This window comes from Rhinoraja longicauda, chromosome 18 (genome assembly GCF_053455715.1).
Source record: "Rhinoraja longicauda isolate Sanriku21f chromosome 18, sRhiLon1.1, whole genome shotgun sequence".
Lineage (NCBI taxonomy): Eukaryota > Metazoa > Chordata > Chondrichthyes > Rajiformes > Arhynchobatidae > Rhinoraja > Rhinoraja longicauda.
In genome coordinates this window covers 898,233-920,642 of record NC_135970.1, presented here as the reverse complement: position 1 = coordinate 920,642, position 22,410 = coordinate 898,233, and the positions used below count along the sequence as shown (strand labels likewise).

General features: G+C 45.7%; 2 protein-coding genes across 3 annotated transcripts in view; one reads left to right on the top strand and one right to left on the bottom strand.

Annotated features, from left to right (window-relative positions):
* Nucleotides 1-852: 852 nt before the first annotated feature.
* LOC144602450 (uncharacterized) lies at nucleotides 853-6,809 on the bottom strand. The gene is made up of 3 exons (XM_078415596.1): nucleotides 6,650-6,809; nucleotides 2,879-5,396; nucleotides 853-1,171 (listed from the first exon to the last, which is right to left on the bottom strand). Exons 2-3 carry the CDS (start codon nucleotides 3,547-3,549, stop codon nucleotides 853-855), a joined length of 990 nt encoding a protein of 329 aa, XP_078271722.1. The 5' UTR covers nucleotides 3,550-5,396; nucleotides 6,650-6,809.
* LOC144602192 (uncharacterized) overlaps nucleotides 5,222-22,410 on the top strand; it is a 39,214-nt gene continuing 22,025 nt past the window's right edge. Inside the window, exons 1-7 of one of the 2 annotated variants that reach the window (XM_078414941.1) lie at nucleotides 5,222-5,378; nucleotides 7,835-8,021; nucleotides 9,411-9,535; nucleotides 10,878-10,944; nucleotides 13,814-13,967; nucleotides 19,944-20,089; nucleotides 21,713-21,823. In XM_078414941.1, the coding sequence (XP_078271067.1) occupies nucleotides 7,869-8,021; nucleotides 9,411-9,535; nucleotides 10,878-10,944; nucleotides 13,814-13,967; nucleotides 19,944-20,089; nucleotides 21,713-21,823 (756 nt within the window). In that variant the 5' untranslated portion in view covers nucleotides 5,222-5,378; nucleotides 7,835-7,868. Of the gene's footprint in view, nucleotides 5,379-7,793; nucleotides 8,022-9,410; nucleotides 9,536-10,877; nucleotides 10,945-13,813; nucleotides 13,968-19,943; nucleotides 20,090-21,712; nucleotides 21,824-22,410 lie in introns of both variants that reach the window. The other variant, XM_078414942.1, reaches the window with a different exon arrangement.

Here is a 22,410-nt window from a genome sequence, read left to right as displayed (position 1 = left end):
AAGGAAAGGGTGACGTTTCGGGTCGAGACCCTTCCTCATATTGGTGAGTAGAGCAGGGGGCTGAGCACGCAGCCTTGAGGTGCTCCCGTACTGATTGTTAATGAGGAAGAAGTATTTCTGCCAATTCGAACAGACTGGTCTGTGGATGAGGAAGTCGAGGATCCAGTTGCAGAGGGATGCGCAGAGACCCAGTTCCGTGAGCTTGGTCACCAGCTTGGAGGGGATGATGGTATTGAATGCCGAGCTGTAGTCTATAAACAACAGCCTGATACAAGTGTGTTTATTGTCCAAGTGGTGCAGTGTGGAGTGGAGAGCCAGTGAGATCACATCCTCCGTTGACCTGTTGTGGCGGTAGGCAAACTGTAGTGGGTCGAGGTTCCTGTTGAGGTAGGAGTTGATATCCACCAAAACCAACCTGTTAAAGCACTTCATCACCACAGACGTTAGTACCAGTGGTCGATAGTCATTGAAGCACGTCACCTTACTCTCCTTGGGCACCGGTATCATTGATGCCCTCTTAAAGCAGGTGGGAACCTCCGACCTCAGTAGTGAGAGGTTGAAAATGTCTGCTAAAACTCCAGCCAGTTGGTCTGCACAGGTTTTGAGAACTCGCCCGGGTACACCTTCATGTCCAGGCACTTTCTGAGGGTTCACCCCCTGAAGGATCTTCTGATGTGGGCCTCTGTGACTGTGACTGTGACTGTGATACCATCAGGGTGTATGGGGGCTCGGGCAGGCACATCGGTGTTCTCCCTATCAAAGCGTGCGTAGAACGCATTGAGCTCGTCAGGGACTGATGCTTCGCTGTCGCTTGAGCTGCTCCTGGTTTTGCCGTGTAGGTGGTGATGGCATTCAGGCCCTGCCACAGCTGCTGAACATCTGCCCCATCCTCCAGCTTTGAGCGGAAGTCCCTTTAGGCCTTTTTGACGGCCTTGTGAAGTCATATCTGGACTTCTTATGGACCACTGCATCGCCAGACATGAATGCCCAAATGTACTTGAAAGTAGCCGTTACCAGGGAAGTCGTGGAGACTGTAGATGTCCTTTGCCTGGAACCTTCCTGATGAAGAGGTCTCTTGAGGAGGGAGTCCCCTCGCTGAGATCCTTCACCATCACTCGCAGGGTGTTGCAGATACCCTGTCCTCCTGCTCCACCTACTGCCATCATCCTGACTGGATAGAGGTGTTAGGTTGGTTATCCAACCAGCACAGATCCACCTCTAAGCCAGCAACTGGAAGACTCCTGGTCACCGACGTCACCCCCGATTTACACCAGTCCTCGATCCTCGATCTTCAATCCTCATCCCCGACCTCGTAGAACAGATACTACACTTGATCTTCGCCAAAGGGCCGAGAAGCAAATTGATTTCTTTTTTGAGAATTATATGCATTTTATTTTATTCTGTTATTAGAATATCCAATTGAAAGGATGAATACAAGCTGGGAGAAAGAAATGTGATCATCTTAAAACTACATTGATTTATTCAAAATAATAGTTTTGTTATAATAAACAGTTGAGATGAACTAATATTTATTCTGCCCAATTTGATGAGGCCTGTATGTTCAGATTTGCTCTGTGAGGCATTGACCTCTAAGTTCTTGAATTGATCATTCAGAGATCCCATATCTGAATCAAAGTCTGTGAGGTGTTTGAACATTCTGCTCCCACTGCAACGTTTTTTAATTAGAGGATTGATAATATTTTCAACTTTGAATACAATTTCAGCCAGTTCATGTTTCACATGTTTGGTAAAGCCTTCAGAAGCACAACGTCACCCACTGTGCACTGTTCTTCAGCAGCATGAGCAGAATAGGTCTTCCTCTTGTTATAAAAAAAATTAACAGATCGTTCAGGGCAAGCCTAGTTACTCTGACTTTAACTGTCTTCTGCATTTTTTGTTCCAATCACTTTCCCTATAAACCGCTTGGCGTGGACAGAGCTGTTCTTGTTGGCATCTTGTAAATTACCTGGGGATCAAGGCCTCGGGTGCTTCAAATAGTCCGCTAAACCCGCAATTCGCTCACTCACCCGCCCATTCGGCCTCAATCCGCGTGTCCCACTCGACATGGATGGAGGAACGGCATAACCCGAGCATGCACCTGCTTACCCGTAGCGAGGAGTCGGGAAACACCGCCTCTGCTGAAGCAAATTGATTTTTAATTTTTTTTTTTAATATCAAAAAATACTTTATTCAAATAATAAATATCATTCACAAAACATCTTTTTTAAACAAGCCCATCCGACATTTCCGGAGGTTATATTTGGTACAGACATTCACTTAGACATTTACTTACATTTAGACATTTACCCAGTATCCCTTATTTGGAGGGGCGTCTGTCTCCACCACACCCTGCCCCCCATGTCCAGCAGCGGATGGACCCTAGACTGTGGTCCTCCCCCACAGGGCCTTAGCGTTGGCTGCACCGAGCTTCAGTGCATCCCTCAGCACGTACTCCTGCAGTCTGCAGTGGGCCAGTCGGCAACATTCCTTGACGGACAGCTCACTCCGCTGGGAGGTCAACAAGGATCGGGCAGACCAAAGAGGCATTTACTTAGACATTTACATACATTTACATACATATCCCTTATTTGGAGGGGCGTCTCTCTCCACCACACCCTGCCCCCCATGTCCAGCAGCGGAAGGACCCTAGACTGTGGTCCTCCCCCACAGGGCCTTGGCGTTGGCTGCACCAAGCTTCAGAGCGTCCCTCAGCACGTACTCCTGCAGTCTGCAGTGGGCCAGTCGGCAACATTCCTTGACGGACAGCTCGCTCCGCTGGGAGGTCAACAAGGATCGGGCAGACCAAAGAGCGTCTTTCACCGAGTTGATGACCTTCCAGCAGCACTCGATGTCAGTCTCGGAATGCGTCCCTGGGAACAGTCCGTAGAGCACAGAGTCCTCTGTGACGGAGCTGCTCGGAATGAATCGTGACAGGGACCCCTGCAGACCTCTCCAGACTCGCCTGGCAAATCCACACTCTTTGAAGAGGTGGGCCACCGTTTCCTCTCCGTAGCAGCCGTCCCGAGGGCAGTGTGCGCTGGTAGTGAGGTTCCGGCGGTGCAGGAAGGATCTGACTGGGAGGGCTCCCCTCACCGCCAGCCAAGCCAGGTCTTGGTGCTTGTTGGTGAGTACTGGCGATGAGGCATTTTGCCAGACAAGCTGGGCTGTCCGTTCTGGGAACCACGCCACAGGATCCATGGAGTCATTCCCCTGCAGTGCCTGCAGGACGTTCCGTGCTGACCACTGCCCGATGGACTTGTGGTCAAAGGTGTTGGTCCGGAAGAACCTGTCCACAAACGACAGATGGTTCGGCAATGTCCAGCTGACTGGCACATTGCGTGGCATCTGCGCCAGGCCCATCCTTCGCAACACCGGGGACAGGTAGAACCTCAGCAGGTAGTGGCATTTGGTGCCCACGTGCCTTGGCTCTATGCTCCGCCTGATGCAGCCACACACGAAAGTGGCCATCAGAATGAGGGCGACGTTGGGCACGTCTTTACCCCCGTTGTCTGCCGACTTGTGCATTGTGGCTCGTCGCACCCGGTCCATCGCCGACCCCCAGATGAAACGGAAGACGGCCCGGGTGATCCCCTTGGCGTGGGAGGGAGGGACGGGCCTCGGGCAGACCAAAGAGCGTCTTTCACCGAGTTGATGACCTTCCAGCACAATGTCTAAAGCCTCACGAGTCTCCAGCTGCCTCCTTCCTGCTCCATCACTTTACGGATAGAGAGACAAATTAACCAAATCAGGGGGTGTATCCTTCAAGTACAGGATGCAGGTGATAGGTGGATGTTTGTCCAAACCATCACCACAGGCAACCATTGCATCGTCATCTGGGTGGGTGAAGAAAATCAGTGATTGTCGGCTCCTGTTCAAAGCATCTTCTGTCTGCAGGATTCGCACTCAATGTTTCTGAGGAAAAGAAAGAACAATTGTCATGATTTGCAAATTTCACCTGTTATTGTAACTAAACGAACATTACTTTGTCAACCAAGGGGAACTTTCATAGTTTAAAATGCCAAAGTACTAGATTCACCACGACTTGGTCGTGTGGATTCAGAACAGACATGTTCATTGAAGACAGAGGGTTGTGGTGGAAGGTGGATGTTCAGGCTGGAGTCTGTGACCAGTAGTTCCACAGGGATCTGTGCTGGGACCTGTGCTGTTTGTGGTGTAGATAAATGACCTGGACATAAAGGTTGGTGAGTATGTTTGCTGATGTCACCAACATTGGAGGAGTTGTGAACTGTGAGGAAGACTGTCAGAAGATAGAGTGGGATACAGATCAGCTAAAGGAAAGGGCAGAGAAATGGCAGATGGAGTTTAACCCGAGTAAGTGTGAGGTGTTGCACTTTGGGAGGTTGAATGGGAGGAGAGAGTATACAGTTAATGGCAAGGCCCTTAACAGCAATGTTGTGCAGAGGGATCTTGGAGTCTGAGTGCATAGCTCACTGAAGGTGGCAGCACAGGGGATGGGCTGGTAAAGAAGGTGTATGGTATGCTTGCCTTCATTGCTCGGGGCATTGCATGTAAGAGTCAGGAAGTCATGATGCTGCTCCAGAGGGCTTTGGTTAGGCTGCTCTTGGAGTTACTGTGTGCATTTCTGGACGCTCCATTACGGGAAAGATGTGGAGGCTTTGGAGATGGTGCAGAGGAGATTTGCCAGAATGCTGCCCGGATTACAGGGTTTCAGCTGGAGGGAGAGGTCAGACAGACTTGGATTGTTTTGTCTGAAATATCAGAGATTGAGGGGAGGCATGATAGAAGTATTGAAAATTATGAAAAGCATAGATAGGGTAGACAGTCAGAACCATATTCCCAGTGTGGAAATGTCCAAAACTAGAGGGGCTAGCTGTAAGATAAGAGGAGGGAAGTTTAATGGAGTTGTGTGGAGCAAGAGTTTTACACAGAGTGTTGGGGGCTTGGGTTAGATTGCCAGGGGTGGTGGTGGAGGCAGATACGATAGTTGTGTTTAAGAGGCTTTTAGATAGGCAGATGGAAGTGCAGGGGATGGAGGGATGTGGATCATGTGCAGACAGATGGGATCAGGAGAACGATTTTTGAATACAACCTTAATATCTGTGTCAACAATCTACCCCTGGTAGTGTGTTCCAGGCACACACCACTCTGTGTAAAAAATTTATCTTCATGTTACTCTTTAACCTGTGCACATTGACCTCCCATGGATAAGAGGGGCACAGTGACACAGTGGTAGAGTTGTTGCCTTATAGCGCCAGTAACTCGGATTCCATCCTGTCTCTGGGTGCTGTCTGGACGGAGTTTGTACGTTCTCCCTGGAACTGCACTAGTTTTCTCCGGGTGCTCCGGTTTCCTCCCACACTCCAAAGACGTGCGAGTTTGTAGGTTTATTGGCTTTGGTAAGTTGTGAATTGTTCCTAGTGTGTAGGATAATTAAAATGTAATTGTGAGTTGTATATATAGAACATCAGGGTCTAATATAGACACATTTAAAGACTGGATGGAGGAACATTTTACAAAAACAAAACATAAAGTTATGTTTATCTGTGGCGACTTCAATATTGATTTGCTAAATCCAAATAATCATAAAATGACTGAAGAATTTATCAATACATTGTACAGTATCAGCCTATATCCCAAAATCACCAGACTCAGTCGGATTACTTCCCATTGTGCTACATTAATTGATAATATATTTACTAATGATATAGATAACAATACAGTAGGAGGATTATTAGTAAATGATATCAGCGACCACCTTCCAGTTTTTACAGTTTATAACAGCAACTACGGAAAAAATAAGCAGGACAATAAACAAGAATACCGAAGGGTTAGGACAGAAGAGTCCATGGTTGCACTTAAAAATGATTTACTTGCACAAAACTGGGAATTAATATATAAAGAAAATGATATTGATAAAGCTTATGACGAATTTTTAAGAATATTTAAAATACTATATGATAAAAATTGTCCAATGAAACAATATTGTAGAGAAATAAAGTATAAAGATAATCATTGGATGTCAAAAGGATTGCTAAATGCCTGCAAAAAGAAAAACACACTATACAGAGAATTCATTAAACATAGAACTATAGAAGCAGAAAATAAATATAAGAAATATAAAAACAAGTTAACTAATATCATGAGAAATTGTAAGAAAGAATATTATAATAAACTATTAGAAAACAATAAACACAGCATTAAGGGTATATGGAATATATTAAACAGCATAATTAGAAACAACTCTACAGATTAATTACCCGCAGTATTTTATAGAAAATGATAAGACTAAATAACATGGATGACGTGGTTAATAAATTAAATAATTTTTTTGTAAGTGTTGGACCTAATTTAGCAGAAAAAATCCCAGATCCAGTGACATCTAATGATAATCTTATAGAAACGAATCCAAATACAATGTTTCTTAAACCGGTAGAAGAAATGGAGATTGTAGATATTGTTAATAAGTGCAAAAATAAAACATCCACTGATTATAATGAGACAGATATGAAAATAGTTTAAAAAAAGGTAATTGATGCGATTTCTAAACCACTAACACACATTTTTAACTTATCATTACAAACCGGTCAATTTCCCAATAATATGAAAATAGCTAAAGTTATTCCGCTGTATAAAACTGGAGATAAACACCACTTCACAAATTTCAGACCTGTTTCTCTTCTCCCACAGTTCTCTAAAATTCTGGAAAAAGTTTTTGTCAACAGATTAGACAATTTCATAGATAAGCACAATTTACTCTATAATAGTCAATATGGATTCAGAAGTAACCGGTCAACATCACTAGCTTTAACTGAACTCATTGAACAAATCACAAATTCTATAGATAAAAAGAAATATGCTGTTGGGGTATTCATTGATCTAAAAAAGGCATTCGATACAATAAATCATGAAATATTAATCAATAAATTGGAACCATATGGGATTAGGGGGTTGGCTTTAGAGTGGGTTAGAAGTTATTTAAAGAACAGGAAACAATTCGTGAAGATGGGAGATTATCAGTCTGGATGTTTGGACATTGTGTGTGGAGTCCCCCAGGGGTCAGTGTTGGGTCCTAAACTCTTCATCATCTACATCAATGATATATGTAAATTATCAAAAATATTGAAATTCATCCTATTTGCTGATGACACTAACATTCTTGGTTCTGGTGAAAATTTACAGCAACTTTTGGACAGTATCACCTCAGAATTTTCCAAAATTAAAAAATGGTTTGACATTAACAAATTATCACTAAACTTGAGCAAAACAAAAATTATGATATTTGGGAACAGTAAAATAAACAATCAAGCACAGGTACAGATAGAGGGTGTTAACATAGAAAGAGTAAATGAAACTAAATTCCTTGGGGTGATAATAGATGAAAAATTTGCTGGAAATCTCACATTAAACATATCCACAGTAAAGTATCTAGACGCATTTCAGTTCTGGCCAAAGCAAAACATTTCCTAGATAACAAATCACTTCGCATTCTGTTCTGTTCACTAGTTTCACCTTATTTAAGTTACTGTATAGAGGTGTGGGGAAGTACATATATAAGTTCACTACAACCACTATTCAAACTGCAAAAAACAGCCATTAGAATAATTCATAATGTCGGTTTTTGTGAACACACCAACTCATTATTTATAAAGTCTAAAATAATCAAATTTTATGACATTGTGGAATATCAAACAGCTCAATTCATGTACAAAGTGAGAAACAATTTGCTACCAAGTAACTTACAGGAAATGTATCTCAAGTCTAAAAGTGTAAAGATAAATAAAGAGAACTGTCTTTAACCATGTTGGTGCCAGGTAGAATCAGGTTGAATAATTCACGCGGCCCTGGGTTACAGGACGTCCTTACGAGGCCAGAATCGTTGGAAGAAGATGAGTGTGGCTGTGGTTGACTTTGGCTCATTTGCCTTGGGTGAAGCTGAACCTTCAGCCCATGAAATGAAACGATTATCCACAGAGATCGGACGGGCATTCAGTGAACTTGGATTTGTGTACCTCAAAAACACCGGCATCAAAGATGAGCAAGTAAGCATGCACTTTAATATCCCGTTATATATATTTAGCTCGATATAGAAATACAGTATAGAAACAGGCTCTTCAGCCCACCGAGTCCACGCTGACCATCAATCACCCAAACACACTAGTTCTATGTTATCCCACTTTCTCATCCACTCCCTACACATTAGGGGCAACTTACAGAGGGCCGATTAACCAACAAACTAGCATGTCCTTGGGATGTGGGAGGAAACCAGAGCACCCGGTGGAAACCCACGCAGTCACAGGGAGAACGTGCAAACTCCACACAGACAGCACCCAGTGTCAGGATGGAACCCGGGTGGGTGGCGCTGTGAGGCAGTGGCTCTACCTACTGCTCCACTGTGCTGCCCCATTGCTAGTAATTCTACTGCAATCTAATATGTTGTAATTTAAAGTCATTTCCTGCCCGGGTCACTAAGGCCGGACGCATGAACAGTCCGTACATGAAGGTCAGTGTGTGGGGGAAGGGCAGCATGGATGGGGGTGGGTTTGCTGGCATCTCCCAGATGTGATTGGGGAGTTTGTGTGTGCCTTCTCACCCCACCTTCCCCCCACTCCCTCCCACAAGGGGCTGAACATACTCCCTCGCTCTCTCATGCTGTCAGTGAGGCTGGCTGCCACACTCTCCCCATGCCTTCTCACTCTCCCCTCACCCCTGTCTCTGTGACCCTCTCCCACGCACTGTGTGTCCCTCATTTCCCACTGACAGATAGCCCACAGGAACTGAACCCTGTTCTAATCTGGGGACTGTCCATTCTGGGAGCAACCTGACTCTGCTAACTAGCAACTGCATTACGGGGCACAATATTAATTTATACTATATTGTATTCACACAAAATGCATTTGCGTAGACACATGGAACTGCAGATGCTGGTTTGCTGAGCAAAAGACACAAAGTGCTGGAGTAACTCAGTGGGTCAGGCAGCATCTATGGAGAACATGGATAGGTGCATATAGGACCCTAAACATCACCTGTCCATGTACTCCAGAGATGCTGCCTGACAGGCTGAGTAACTGCAGCACTTTGTGTGAAAATGCATTTGTTTCCTATTCTGGGAAGATAACTCATTATTTATATAGAAAATATCTTGCATATAAACGTCTTTACAAATGTAACCGTTCAATGTGCAAAGAAGTGGATATGGAGGGATATTGATCACGTGCAGGCAGGGGAGATTAACTTGGCTTCATGGTTGGGATGGACATTGTGGGCCGAAGGGCCTATTCTGTGCTGTTCTATGTTCTATGTTGTATAAAATGCTGAACTGTGAGACAAACAAAGTAACCATTATCTCATTCATAGACAAGAACAATATAAATGAATATTTGACGGATTCACTTCTACCACATGTATAATTTGAAACACTTGCTCCACAGGTGTTTAGAGCGATGGATATCTGCAGGAAATTCTTTCTACTTCCCAAGGACATTAAACAGCAATATGCTCGGTCAAAGGACTCTGAATTTCCAAACCATGGGTGGAGTGATTTAGAGACTGAGAGGTAAGCTTTCCCCTCAAACTCCCCCTTCAGTGCGCCTCTTCCAATGCTGAAAATCAATTATACACAGAAGATGCCAGGAAGATTATTGAGTGCAGGGACAACAGGTTTTGACATCACGTCTCAGTGACGCAGCAGGCAGAGCTGCTGCCTCACAGCACCAGATACCCGAGTGCTGTCTGTGTGGAGTTTGCACGTTCTCCCTGTGACCGCGTGGGTTTCTTCTGGGTGCTCCGGCTTCCTCCCACATCCCAATGAAGTGCAGGTTTGTAACCAGAAAGTTCTCTCCACATCAACATTTCCTGGGCATCCCTCAACAATGATCTTTCTTCTTTCCACTCCTCCCATGACCTCAGTAATGACAAACTAACTTCATTCTGCACTTCCTACTGCTGATGAAGTATCTTATATCTAATCTATAACTCTGTATCTCTTACCATAGATGTGCCTTTCCAGCATTTTGTGTTGAAAATATTAAATATGTTCCCTCATCCAAATCATTGGTATATTGAGATCTGTCGGGGTCTAGGCAGAGATCCCAACTGTCCCACACCATGAAAATCACCCAGCTAATCCCACTAATCTAATCTGAAGAAGGGTCCCAACCTGAAACATCACCTATGCATGTTCTCCAGCTGCCTGACCCGCTGAGTTACTCCAGCACTTTGTGTCTATCTTTGGTATAAAGCAGCATCTACAGTTCCCTTTTTATGACATCTAATCCCATTCTCTGTTTCATAGTTGAAAGTTTATAAACTTTAATTATCTTTACTTTTGACAACCAAAAAATATGAATTCAGTAATTTTTAGCATAGAACTAGTGTGAGCGGGTGATCACTGATTGATGTGGACTCGGTGGGCCGAAGAGCCTGTTTCCATGCTGTGTCTCTAAACTAAACTAAAACTAACCTAGAACTGAAACGTCACCTGCCATTGACATCCAGTCTGAAGAAGGGTCTTGACCCGAAACATCACCAATTCCTCCACTCCAGAGATGCTGCCTGTCCTGTTGATTTACTCCAGCCTTTTGTGTCTATCTCCAGTGCTAGAAACATAGAAACATAGAAAATAGGTGCAGGAGGAGTCCATTTGGGCCCTTTGAGCCAGCACCGCCATTCATTGTGATCATGGCACAGTAACCTGTGCCTGCCTTCTCCCCATATCCGTTCATTCCATTCGCCCCGAGAGCTCTATCTTACTGATGCTGGTTGACCCGCTGAGTTAGGTGTGATCGTTGACAGTGATTGTGTTATATTGTCAGTGGCAGTCCCAGGGGAAGTGATAGAGGAACATTTAAGCATGGATGTTTAAATAAACATTTCTTCTCTTGTTCTTCTCTTCACAGCTTAAACCCAACGGAACTCAATGACCTGAAAGAAATCTTTAACGTAACTTCGTTGTCTTCCGGTGACGTAAGATCTCAGAATTCACATTGAGATTGGTTTGCAATCCATGCCAGGAAATATTGTCCCTCTTACCTTAAAGCAGTGCCCTCGAGTGTGTGATATTCCCACTCTGGGATAATTGTTGTGTCTCTATACCCTCTCTACACCCCTCATCATTTTATAGATGTCTGTCAGGTCTCCCCTCACCGTCCAGCGTTCCAAACGAGAATAATCCAAGTTTGTCACAACCTCTCCTCATAGCTGACACTCTCTAATCCATGCAGCCTTCTCTTCTGCACCCTTCCTGTATCTGGGCAACCAGGGCTCCATGCAATAGTCCCAACGTGGCCTGTAAAACTGCAACATGACTTCCTGACTTTTATACTCAATGAAGAAACAAGTAACTGCCGATGCTGGTTACAAAATAAGTCACAAAGTTCTGCAGCAACTCAGCGGGTCAGGCAGCATCACTGGAGAATATGGATAGGTGACGTTTTGGGTTGTGACCTTCTTCAGTCTGTAGAAGTGTTAGTATTAATAAGATGGCAGAAAGCATTTGTGAAGAACAAAATGGAGCTAAATTCTCAGATCAAATTTGTGTTCCAGCATTTCATTACACCACCAACGCCATGCCTATCAATGCCCAGTTAACATTCCCGCAAATCCAATCGTTCATCCGGGAAGGAGAGAAACGGAAGACTACCACCTCACCTCTCAACTCATGCCCACTGAGCGCAGCCAGAGAAATGCGGGTTGACCTAGGCCAGAGGCTTTCCTTCCCAGTTGAAATTGCAGCTACCAACCTGTGACCAGACCTCGTCCTCTGGTCCAGCTCCTGTCGGCGTGTTTACATCATTGAGCTGACGGTGCCCTGGGAGGAGGCTGTGGACGAAGCATTTGAAAGGAAAAGGCTGAGATATTCCAACCTTGCAGTAGAGGTAGAGGAGCGTGGTTGGAGTGTAAGAGTGCGTCCAGTGGAGGTGGGGTGCAGGGGCTTTGTAGCCAGTTCCACTGCAAGGCTCCTGAGGGAAGTTGGAGTCAGAGGGCAGGCCCAAAGGAGGGCAATCAAAGAACTTGCAAATGCCGCCGAACGGAGCAGTCACTGGCTGTGGCTGAAAAGAAGAGATACTGTCTGGGCTGCCACGTGACCATCTAGAGGCTAACCATAAGACACACACCCAGGTCTGATCACCCTGTGGTGGGCCTGCCTCGACTGAGGGTGTCTTATGATAAAAGGCCGAAACACCCAGTGACGTTGAGGTACACAACTGAAGATGTGTCGGAATGGTAGCAACATCACCTAGTGGTCACCCCCAAGAACAACACCAGTCAATTGTAGTGCAAACCTTAGGGATTGTAACATCTAGTCCTACTAATCAATCCAGCCTCACAAACCTTTACTCTTAGATTAAATGAGCCTAGAGTTTATTGCCATTAGCAAAGCATCACAGCAGCACAGTGGCACAGCTGGTAGAGCCACTGCCTCACATCGCCAGAATCCGGGTTTCCATCCTAGCCTCGGGTGCTGTGTGTGTGGAGTTTGCATGTTCTCCGTGTGACCGCGTGGGTTTCCTCCGGGTGTTCCGCTTTCTTCCCACATCCCAAAGACGTGCGGTTTGTGGGTTAATTGGCCCTCTGTAAATTGCCCCTAGTTGCAGGGAGTGGATGCAAAAGTGGGATAACATGGAGCTAGTGTGAACAGATGATCGATGGTTGGTGTGGACTCAGAGGGCCAAAGGATCTGTTTCCGTGCCGTAGCTCTAAACTCTAAACATCAATGTTTAGTTTTCACTGGAAAAATATTTTCCAGAACATCTAAATTAATACATAGCTTGCATGTTGTGTGGGAAGGAACTAATCTTATCATCTAAGTCAATGATTTGGATGAGAACATGCAGGGCAAGATTAGCAAGTTTACTGATGATACAAAATTTAGTGGTTTTGCAGTTAGTGAAGATGGTTGTGAACGATTGCAGCAGGATCTGGATCGATTGGCCAGGTGGGCGGTGGAATGGTTGATGGAATTTAATACAGAAAAGTGTGAGGTGTTGCATTTTGGGACGACGAACAAGGGCAGGACCAACACAGTAAATGATAGGCCTCTGGGGAGTGTTGTAGAGCAGAGGGATCTAGGAGGACAGGTGTATGGTTCCTTGAAGGTCGAATCGCAGGTAGATAAGGTGGTCAAAAAGGCTTTTGGCACTTTGACCTTCATCAGTCAGTATTGAATATAGAAGTAGAGAGATCATGTTGTAGTTGTAGAAGATATTGGTGCTACCCCATTTAGAATATTGTGTTCTGTTCTGGGCACCATGTTATAGGAAAGATATTGTCAAGCTTGAAAGGGTTCAGAAAAGATATACGAGGATGTTGCCCGGACTGGAGGGTGTGAACTAGAGGTTGAGTAGGCTGGGTCTCTATTCCATGGAGCACAGGACGGTGAGGGGGATCTTATAGAGGTGTACAAAATCATGGGAGGAATAGATCGGGTAGATGTACAGAGTCTTTTGCCCAGAGTAGGGGAATCGAGAGCCAAAGGACAAAGGTTCAAGAGGAAGGGGAAAAAGGTTTAATAGGAATCTGAGGGGTAATTTTTTTCACGCAAAGGGTGGTGGGTGTATGGAACAAGCTGCCAGAGCAGGTACATGGATAGGACAGGTTTGGAGGGATATGGACCAAGCACAGGGAAGTGGGACTAGTGTAGCTGGGATATTGTTGGTGAAGGGCCTGTTTCCACACTGTCTCACTCTATGACTCTATGACTCTAACTGCAGATGCTGGCTTACAATTAAGATAGAATCAAAATGCTGAAGTAACTCTTGCATGTTTAATTTTTATGCTTATTTCAGTACAAAAATAAGTGAATTCAAAGTAAATTTATTTTATTTTCTATTAGACATGGCCAATTAAAGAGCTACCTGAGTTTTCAAGTTGTCTGGAGTCATTCGTTGGAACATTTAAGGACCTGTCGATGCGGATTTTGAAAGTCATTGAACTGAGTCTGGGAGTTGGGACTGATTTCTTTGTCAGCAAGCATCAAAAGATCGGCAGTAAGTCTCCATTACAATGTCATTTAGTTTAATTTAATTTAGAGATGCAGAGTGGAAACAGGCCGACCGAGTCCGCTCCGACCTGCGATCTCCCGCACACTAGTTCTATCTGAAGATAGACATAAAATGCTGGAGTAACTCAGCGGGACAGATAGCATCTCTGGAGAGAAGGAATGGGTGACGTTTTGGGTTGAGACCTTTCTGAAGAAGCACGGGCAAGTTGTGCTGAAGGGTCTGTTTCCATGCTGTACGTCTCTGTGACCCTGTAGACAAGGCACAAGGAATTGCTGACCTGGAATATTGACCAAAGACAAAGTGCTGGATGAACTCAACTTGTTGGGCTGCATCTGTGGAGTAAATGGACAGGTGACGTTGGGACCTTTATACAGAAAGATGGAAAGATGGGGGGAGGAGCAGGAGAATAGAGATGGGGTGGGACAGACACATGCGATTGATAGGTGGATATAAATGGGGAGGGGTATGATTGGCAGATTGAAGGAGGCAGCAAAGGCTAGAAGTGAAAGGGACAGAAAAGGTTGTCAGATATGGAGCAAAGAGGGGGAGTGAAATGTAAAGCCAGAGGGAGGGACATGGGTGGAAGGGGTTATTACCATCTGTTTTGCAGATTTGTTAAAAGATATAACATAGTGACGCAGCAGTAAAGTTGCTGCCTCACAGCGGCGGAGACCTGGGTTCGACCTTGACAATGGGCACTGTCTGTAAGGAGTTTGAACATTCTCCCTGTGATGGTGTGGGTATTCTCCGTGTGCTCCGGTTTCCTCCCACACTCCAAAGACGTACAGGTTTGCAGGTTAATTGGCCCTCCACAAGGGGGCGCCGCATGAGGCTGCCTCACCAATGGTCTGTCTCCGTCTTTTTCATTCTTTGTGTTTTTAGTTTGTTGTAAAATGCATGTTATAGCTTATTTTTCATTTTGTATTTGTGGGGACCGTATAATAACACAATGTATATTGTGCTGACCGTATAATAACGGAAGCCTTACACCTGGATAATGATCCAAAGACTTTATTAACTACATAGCAAGCACGACCTCAGGCCTGCACGTTCCACTTACACCAACCTGAATCACACAAGCCGTGGTCACTCAAAAGCTAAAGGGGCGTAACTACAAAAGCATGACGCATAACATGAGTGACACCATTACACAAATCTACATCTCCCCTCTTAAAGAATCAACAAAGATACAGACCCATAAACTAAGCACGTCATGTATAACAATCGGTGACAAACTGGAGGAAAGTTAGACATAGTCCGGATACTTCACAACCAGCCTGCAAACACGACCAACACGTATACGATAGAGACCATCTTCATTCTTCTTATCCGGGGAGAGAGCAGGTGATTCCACAGGCGAGGGAGACTGAATCAACGTCCCTGGAGACGAAGCAGCAAACTGTGGAACAGGCGATGAATATGGAGGGGAAGATGGACCAGGCAGAGGAGCTGTTGCAGACATGGATTGTTGTGCTGGCAAAAGCATGCGAGTGCCACTTGGCGCAAACGGAAGCGAACTTGTACGATCTGGATAATACTGAGGAGGAACTGACTCGTTCACAGGCAGGATGTGCCGCCTGTTACGTCGGTAGGTACCGCCATCGGTAGGTACCACCATTGGTAGGTACCGCCACAGGCAGGATGTGCCACCTGTTACGTCGGTAGGTACCGCCATCGGCACTAACGATATATGAGCGTGGCTCCGAAACAATTCCAGAAATTACTCCGATACGGTCATGGCCTCTGTCAGTCTGTAAGCGGACTACCTGCCCTTTGGTCAGCGGTGGCAGTGGCCTACTAGTCTTGTCAAACCATCGTTTCTGAATGTCACGCTTCTGTTGCAACCTGGATTGAACCTCATCTGGTGGAAACACTTGTGGGACTAAAGCCTGATTGGCTACAGGCACTGTGGCACGGGTTTGCCTTGACAATAAACGTTGAGCCGGTGAACCCACGATGGGGTCATGGGAGATGTTGCGTAAGTTAAGCAGATCCAGGAAGATGTCCGATTTTGCTCTGTACGAACGTTCCATGAGCTGTTTATCACTTTTAACAGCCCGTTCAGCCAGCCCGTTAGACTGGGGATATTTGGGGCTGCTGATGATGTGGTGAAAGTTCCAGTGTCTAGCGAACTCCCTGAATTGTTGGCTGGTGAATTGACTGCCGTTGTCAGTTAGCAATTTGACCGGGGATCCGTGGACTGATAAGTGGCGAGATAACTTCCAAATCACTCCGCTGGAAGTGGGGCTGCTGAGAAAATCAATGTTGAGCCATCCTGAATAAGAATCCATGGCCACCAGGTATTGTTTGCCATGCCAATCAAATATGTCAGCTGTGACTGTAGACCACGGGAGCTCAGGTACCGGATGTGAAAGAAGCGGTTGCTTTTGTTGGTGAGGAGCCAAACTGTTACACACTGCGCTGGATGCCACATTCCCGGTGATGTATTTGGCCATGTCAGGCCAGTAAAACATGCTTCTCGCCCGTGAAACAGTGGCTTCAGCACCTGGGTGTCCCGCATGGACAGCGTTAAAATACCGGTGGTACAGCGAGGCAGGAACCACGGCCTTGTGTCCTTTTATAATAATGCCATCTTGCAACACTAGCTCATCCCAGACAGCAAAGAAGGGCCGGACTGGCAGCAGCACTTGTAGTGCTTGTCTGGCCAGCCGCGCTTCATGACGGAGGTTAGCGACCGTAGGGCACTGTCAACAGCAGTGTGGGCAACCGGGTCCTCCATGCAGGACGAAGGGATAAAAGACACACACATCACAACAAAGTCGTCATCCGGCGAGGGCGGACACTCGCAGGTCTTCCGGGGTGCACGCGAAAGAGTATCGGCCAGGTGCATGTCCTTACCACGTTTGTGGACCAGCACCATGTCATATTTCTGAAGTTGCAGTAACATCCGTTGTAGACGCGCTGGAGAGGTGTGGATAGGTTTGTTGACAATGCTGATTAGAGGTTGGTGGTCAGTTTCAATTGTGACAGTGCGGCCAAAGACGAAATCGTTGAATTTCTTGCAAGCAAAAACAACCGCTAACAGTTCTTTTTCAATTTGGGCATATCGTTGTTCTGTGTCAGTCATGGTGCGTGAAGCATAGGCAACAGCTTATTGCCATTGCCATCATTCTGAAGGCATGCAGCGCCCAGCCCGTGTTGTAAGGCATCACAAGTAAGAGTAATCGGTAGTTGAGGGTCAAAGTAAGCCAGAGTCGGAGCATTAGACATCCGCCATTTAAGAGTGTCAAAATCAGTCTGTTGTTGCTCGTGCCAAGTCCAAGCAGAGTCTTTGTGTGTAAGCTGGCGTAATGGGGCTGAAATTTCACTGAAGTCCTGAATGAATTTGCTCAAATAGTTGGCCATGCCAAGGAATCTCTGGAAACTGAGCACGTCTGTGGGTGCTGGAAGCTCATTGATAGCACTAGTTTTTGCTGGATCAGTTTTGAGGCCGTCTTTGGTAAATATATGGCCTAAGTATTTTACCTCATTCACTCTGAATTTGCATTTTAGAGGATTTAGCTTGAGATGGATGGCCTCGGCACGCTTCAACACTCTTGACAGATTGTTGTCCAACAATGAGGATATCGTCTACTACAATGGAGCACGGGTAGCCCGCAAACAATTGCTCCATGGCTTGTTGAAATACTTCACTGGCAGAACATATACCAAAAGGCATCCGATGAAATTTATAACGTCCGAATGGAGTGCTGAAAGTTGTCAGCTTAGAGGAGTTATGTTCTAGTGGAATCTGTCAAAATGAACTCTTGGCATCTAGCACCGTGAATACAGTTGCTTCAGCCATCTGCGCAGCAATCCCATCCACAGTGCGTATGGGATCGCTGCGTTTAAGTCCTTGGGGTTGATACAAATCCGTATCTCGTCTCTGTTCTTCTTAGCAGCGACAACCATTGCGGAGATCCAGTCTGAGGGGTCAGATACGGGAGTAAGCACACCCAGAGACACCATTCTGTTAAGCTCACTTTGAACATGATCCCACATAGCGTGGGGAATCTTATGAGTCGCACGAAAAACAGGGATTGCCTCAGGGTCAATGGTAATTGTGTACCTGACAGGCAGCCTGCCCAGCTTATCGTTAAACAAAACTTTGTATTGTGTCAGAATCTGATGTGTAAAATCATAGTCTGTAGTCAGAGGACAGACAGAAGGGCTGAAAGTGATCAAACCCATATCTAGGAATGCATCAGCACCCAGTAGGGATGGTACATTCTCACGTACCACGTACAAATCCAGGATGTGGGCATGTGTGGAGACAGCAACGTAACTCAACTTGGCCGATGGGGTGTACTCGAGTTCCAGCAAACGAGACAAGTGATGCAGCTGTTGGAAATAAGGTTTCTGTGTTTATCAGCTTCTGGAAGACAGCCTTACAGATAACGTTGCAGCGCGCTCCCGAGTCGACTTTGAGATAAAGGGTTTTGCCATTAATGAGCAATGCGACCTTGGGATCTAACTGTTGGTGCACTGACTTAGACAAAGCATGTATATCAATCTCTGCACTTTCGCCAGCTGTTTGTACAACCATGGGAACTGGGTGTGAGAACTTAGAGATTGAACCTTCATCATGGGCAAGCGAGTTGACTGACTGTCTGGTTTGAAATCTGCGTGATCGACAACACCTAATGAAATGGTTTAGTTTGTTGCAGAATCGACATAGTTTTCCATACGCAGGGCAACGATCACGAACCGTGACATGTGAACCTCCACAGTTGAAGCAATTATTGATCAATCTTAGTTTGGTGACCGGCACTTGAGATAAGCGGTTTTCAGCAGCCGCAAAGGTTAGGTCAACTTTCCCCAGTAATTCATCGCGCAACCTATCATTCAGTATGCCATGGGTTAAACGATCGCGAACAAGACTATCATGAATATCTCCAAATTCGCATTGACTAGTGATAAGCTTGAGGGCACTAACGTATAACTCAACAGGTTCTCCTTGGTTTTGATTCCTTGAAAAGAATTTATGGCGTTCTCAATTTCTGGTCTCCGACTGGAGGTGTGGGTTCGAATCCCACTTCTGACACCATGTTGTGCAGACCGGATAATAACAGAAGCCTTACACCTGGATAATGATCCAAAGACTTTATTAATTACATAGCAAGCACGACCTCACGCCTGCACGTTCCACTTACACTAACCCGAATTTCGCAAGCAGTGGTCACTCCAAAGCTAAAGGGGCGTAACTACAAAAGCATGGCGCATAACATGCATGACACCATTACACTAATCTACAGGGGGTGGGGGGATTTTTTAATCTCTATCCTCGATGGAGATATAACTTTTTTCGTGTTGTATCTCCGTCTGCACTGCGGCCTAACGTCATGGAGTTGGTGGCATCTTGCTGGGACTTCTAGAGCTCCAAATCCGTAGAGCCTGTGGTCTTTAACATCTTGGAGCGGGCAATCCCTTTGCCAGGGGTCGGCCTTTGGTGCTCCAACCTGCGGGAGCTGCGGACTTTAACATCGCGGAGTTCACGGTCCCAGCTTAGCGGCCGACTTCGGGGACTCCAAGCCACAGAAGTTTCGACCGCCCCGACGTGGGAACTTAGACAACCCCGACGTGGGGGCTTCGATTGCTGCTCTATAGCAGCAACGTGGGGGCTTCGATTGCTGCTCTATAGCAGCAACGTGGGGGCTTCGATTACCGGCTGCGGATGGTTCGACTCCCCCGACCACGGGAGGAAAGAAGATAAGACTTTATTGCTTTCCATCACAATGTGGAATGTGGAGGAGGCACATGGTGGATGGATGTTTGTGGTGATTTTTATGTAGGTGTGTGTCTTGTTGCTTTTTTGTTATGACTGTATGGCAAACAAAATTCCTCGTATGTTGCAAAACGTACTTGGCTAATAAATTACAATTATGATTATGATTATCTCTAAACTAAAACTAAATTGCATTTCAGAAAAATGATTAATTTCTATTGTATAATCTTTTAAAGGTAAAGACAATTTATCAACCCTGAGAGCTGCGTATTACCCAGCAGTACAGAAATCCAGTGTGAAGGAAAAACAGACCCGGTGTGGGGAACATTCTGACTACGGGACGTTCACTTTTGTGTTCCAGGACAGGAACGCAGGACTGGAGGTGATTCTCATCCACATCACAGGGTGGGAATGTCAAAGACCAGAGGGCACAGCTTTAAGCTGAGGGGGATATGAAGAATATGGAGAAGGAGATGATTCTCACCCTACAGTTTCCATTGTCCCCATATTTACACTGAGCTCGGGCACCTTCTGTCAAGGACATCTTTTAAAAAACTGCCTTCAAATCTTTCCCATCCCTCCTTCTCACATGGCGGAAACCAAGTGGTGCAGCAGGTAGAGCTGCTGCCTCACCAAGGTAGAGACCATGGTTCGATCCTGACCTCGGGTGCTGTCTGTGTGGAGTTTGTACGTTCTCCCTGTGACCGCGTTGGTTTCCGGGTGCTCCGGTTTCCTCCCACATCCCAAAGACGTGCGGGTTTGTGGGTTAATCAGCCCTCTGTAAACTGCCCCTGGTGTGTAGGCAGTGGATGGGAAAGTGGGATAGCATAGAACTAGTGTGAACGCGTGATCGATGGTCGGCGTGGACTCAGTGAGCTGGAGGGCCCGTTCCCATGCTGTATCCTAAACTGCCTTTAATTGTTATTTACAGACAATTTGCATTGAACATGCTCTATCACTAAACTAAAGTAAAACTGAAGAAACTGTTGATGATGATTGACTTATGGAGCAGCGATCATTAATTTCCCCTAAACTCCCCTTGAGGGACACACAGCATGACCTCTGTGCAGGAAGGAACTGCATGGGCAGGTTTACACTGAAGATAGATACAGAGTGCTGGAATAACAGAATGGGTCAGGCAGCATCTCTGGCGAGAAGGAATGGAGGCATGACTTCTGCTTTCCACTAACTTTGATAGTTATTTACACACTGTTTGCATAGACATGGTAAATAGAACAGTACAAGATGTACAGAACACAATGCCTTGTTTAACTAGGTCCTCTGCCAGCACATAATCCACTGAAGAGTCTGTTTCCATGATTGATTTTTTGATCAGAAAAGATGTAAACACACCAGCAGTAATTGAATAAAAAATCACATCTCTGCGTAGATAAGAGATTAAATAAGTTTCCCCAACCCCTCCCCCCTCCCCCCCCCCCACCCCCCACATAAAAACAAGCTAAAGAACTCTATAACATACATTTAAAACATACTAAACAAACAACAGAAGGAAGGGACAGACAGACTGTTGGCGAGACAGCCATTGCTGGCGCCACACGGTGGTTTCTTGGTGTCTACATTGAAGTGTTGGACTCGTAGCACACGTTGGCCATCATGTGTTCCCGGTGAAGGCTTGTCATTGTATCACCCAGACCAGACTCCCCACCGTTAATTCCATCTACACCTCACACTGCCTTGGAAAAGCAGCCAACATCATCAGAGACTCGTCCTTTGATTTCCTTGATCACCTTTGGAAAGTTTAGAAAGTTCAGACTCACACAGAGTTGAGTTTGGCCGGGATGATCTCGACAGAGGATGGGGAGGAAATTGGGAGAAGATGTTGAATTGTCGGAACAGGTAAATGTGATAAAAGTGTAAATTACTGGAGCTCCAGCAGGTGTGGAGAGAGGAGCAGAGTTAGTGTTTGGATCTGTCACTAGAACTGGAGCAGATCAATGCTGCTGCTGCTGCTGCTGTTTAACCACTTTAAACACCTGTGTTTCAGGTAATGTCCAGGTGTGGTCAGTACATCGCTGCCCCCTACCTTCCAAATGCGGTTCTTCTCAACATAGGTGACCTTCTGCAGAGGTGGACATCTGACAGATGGACTTCCGCAGTGAGTGAGGCACCAATCAGTTTGATAACAAGTCGTTGGAAAATTAAAACAAACTTAGCAAATCATTGTTCATTTTAGCATTATTGACTGACTGCACCAAACACAATGCCGAGTTACACTATCCCATCTGTCTGCACATGATCCACATCCCTCCATCCCCTGCACTTCCATCTGCCTATCTAAACACAACTATCGTATCTGCCTCCACCACCCCCCCTGGCAATCTAACCCAAGCCCCCAACACTCTGTGTAAAACTCTTGCTCCACACAACTCCATTAAACATCCCCCCTCTTATCTTACAGCTAGCCCCTCTAGTTTTGGACATTTCCACACTGGGAATATGGTTCTGACTGTCTACCCTATCTATGCTTTTCATAATTTTCAATACTTCTATCATGCCTCCCCTCAATCTCTGATATTTCAGACAAAACAATCCAAGTCTGTCCGACCTCTCCCTCCAGCTGTAATCCGGGCAGCATTCTGGCAAATCTCCTCTGCACCATCTCCAAAGCCTCCACATTTTTCCCGTAATGGAGCGTCCAGAACTGCACACAGTAACTCCAAGAGCAGCCTAACCAAAGTCCTC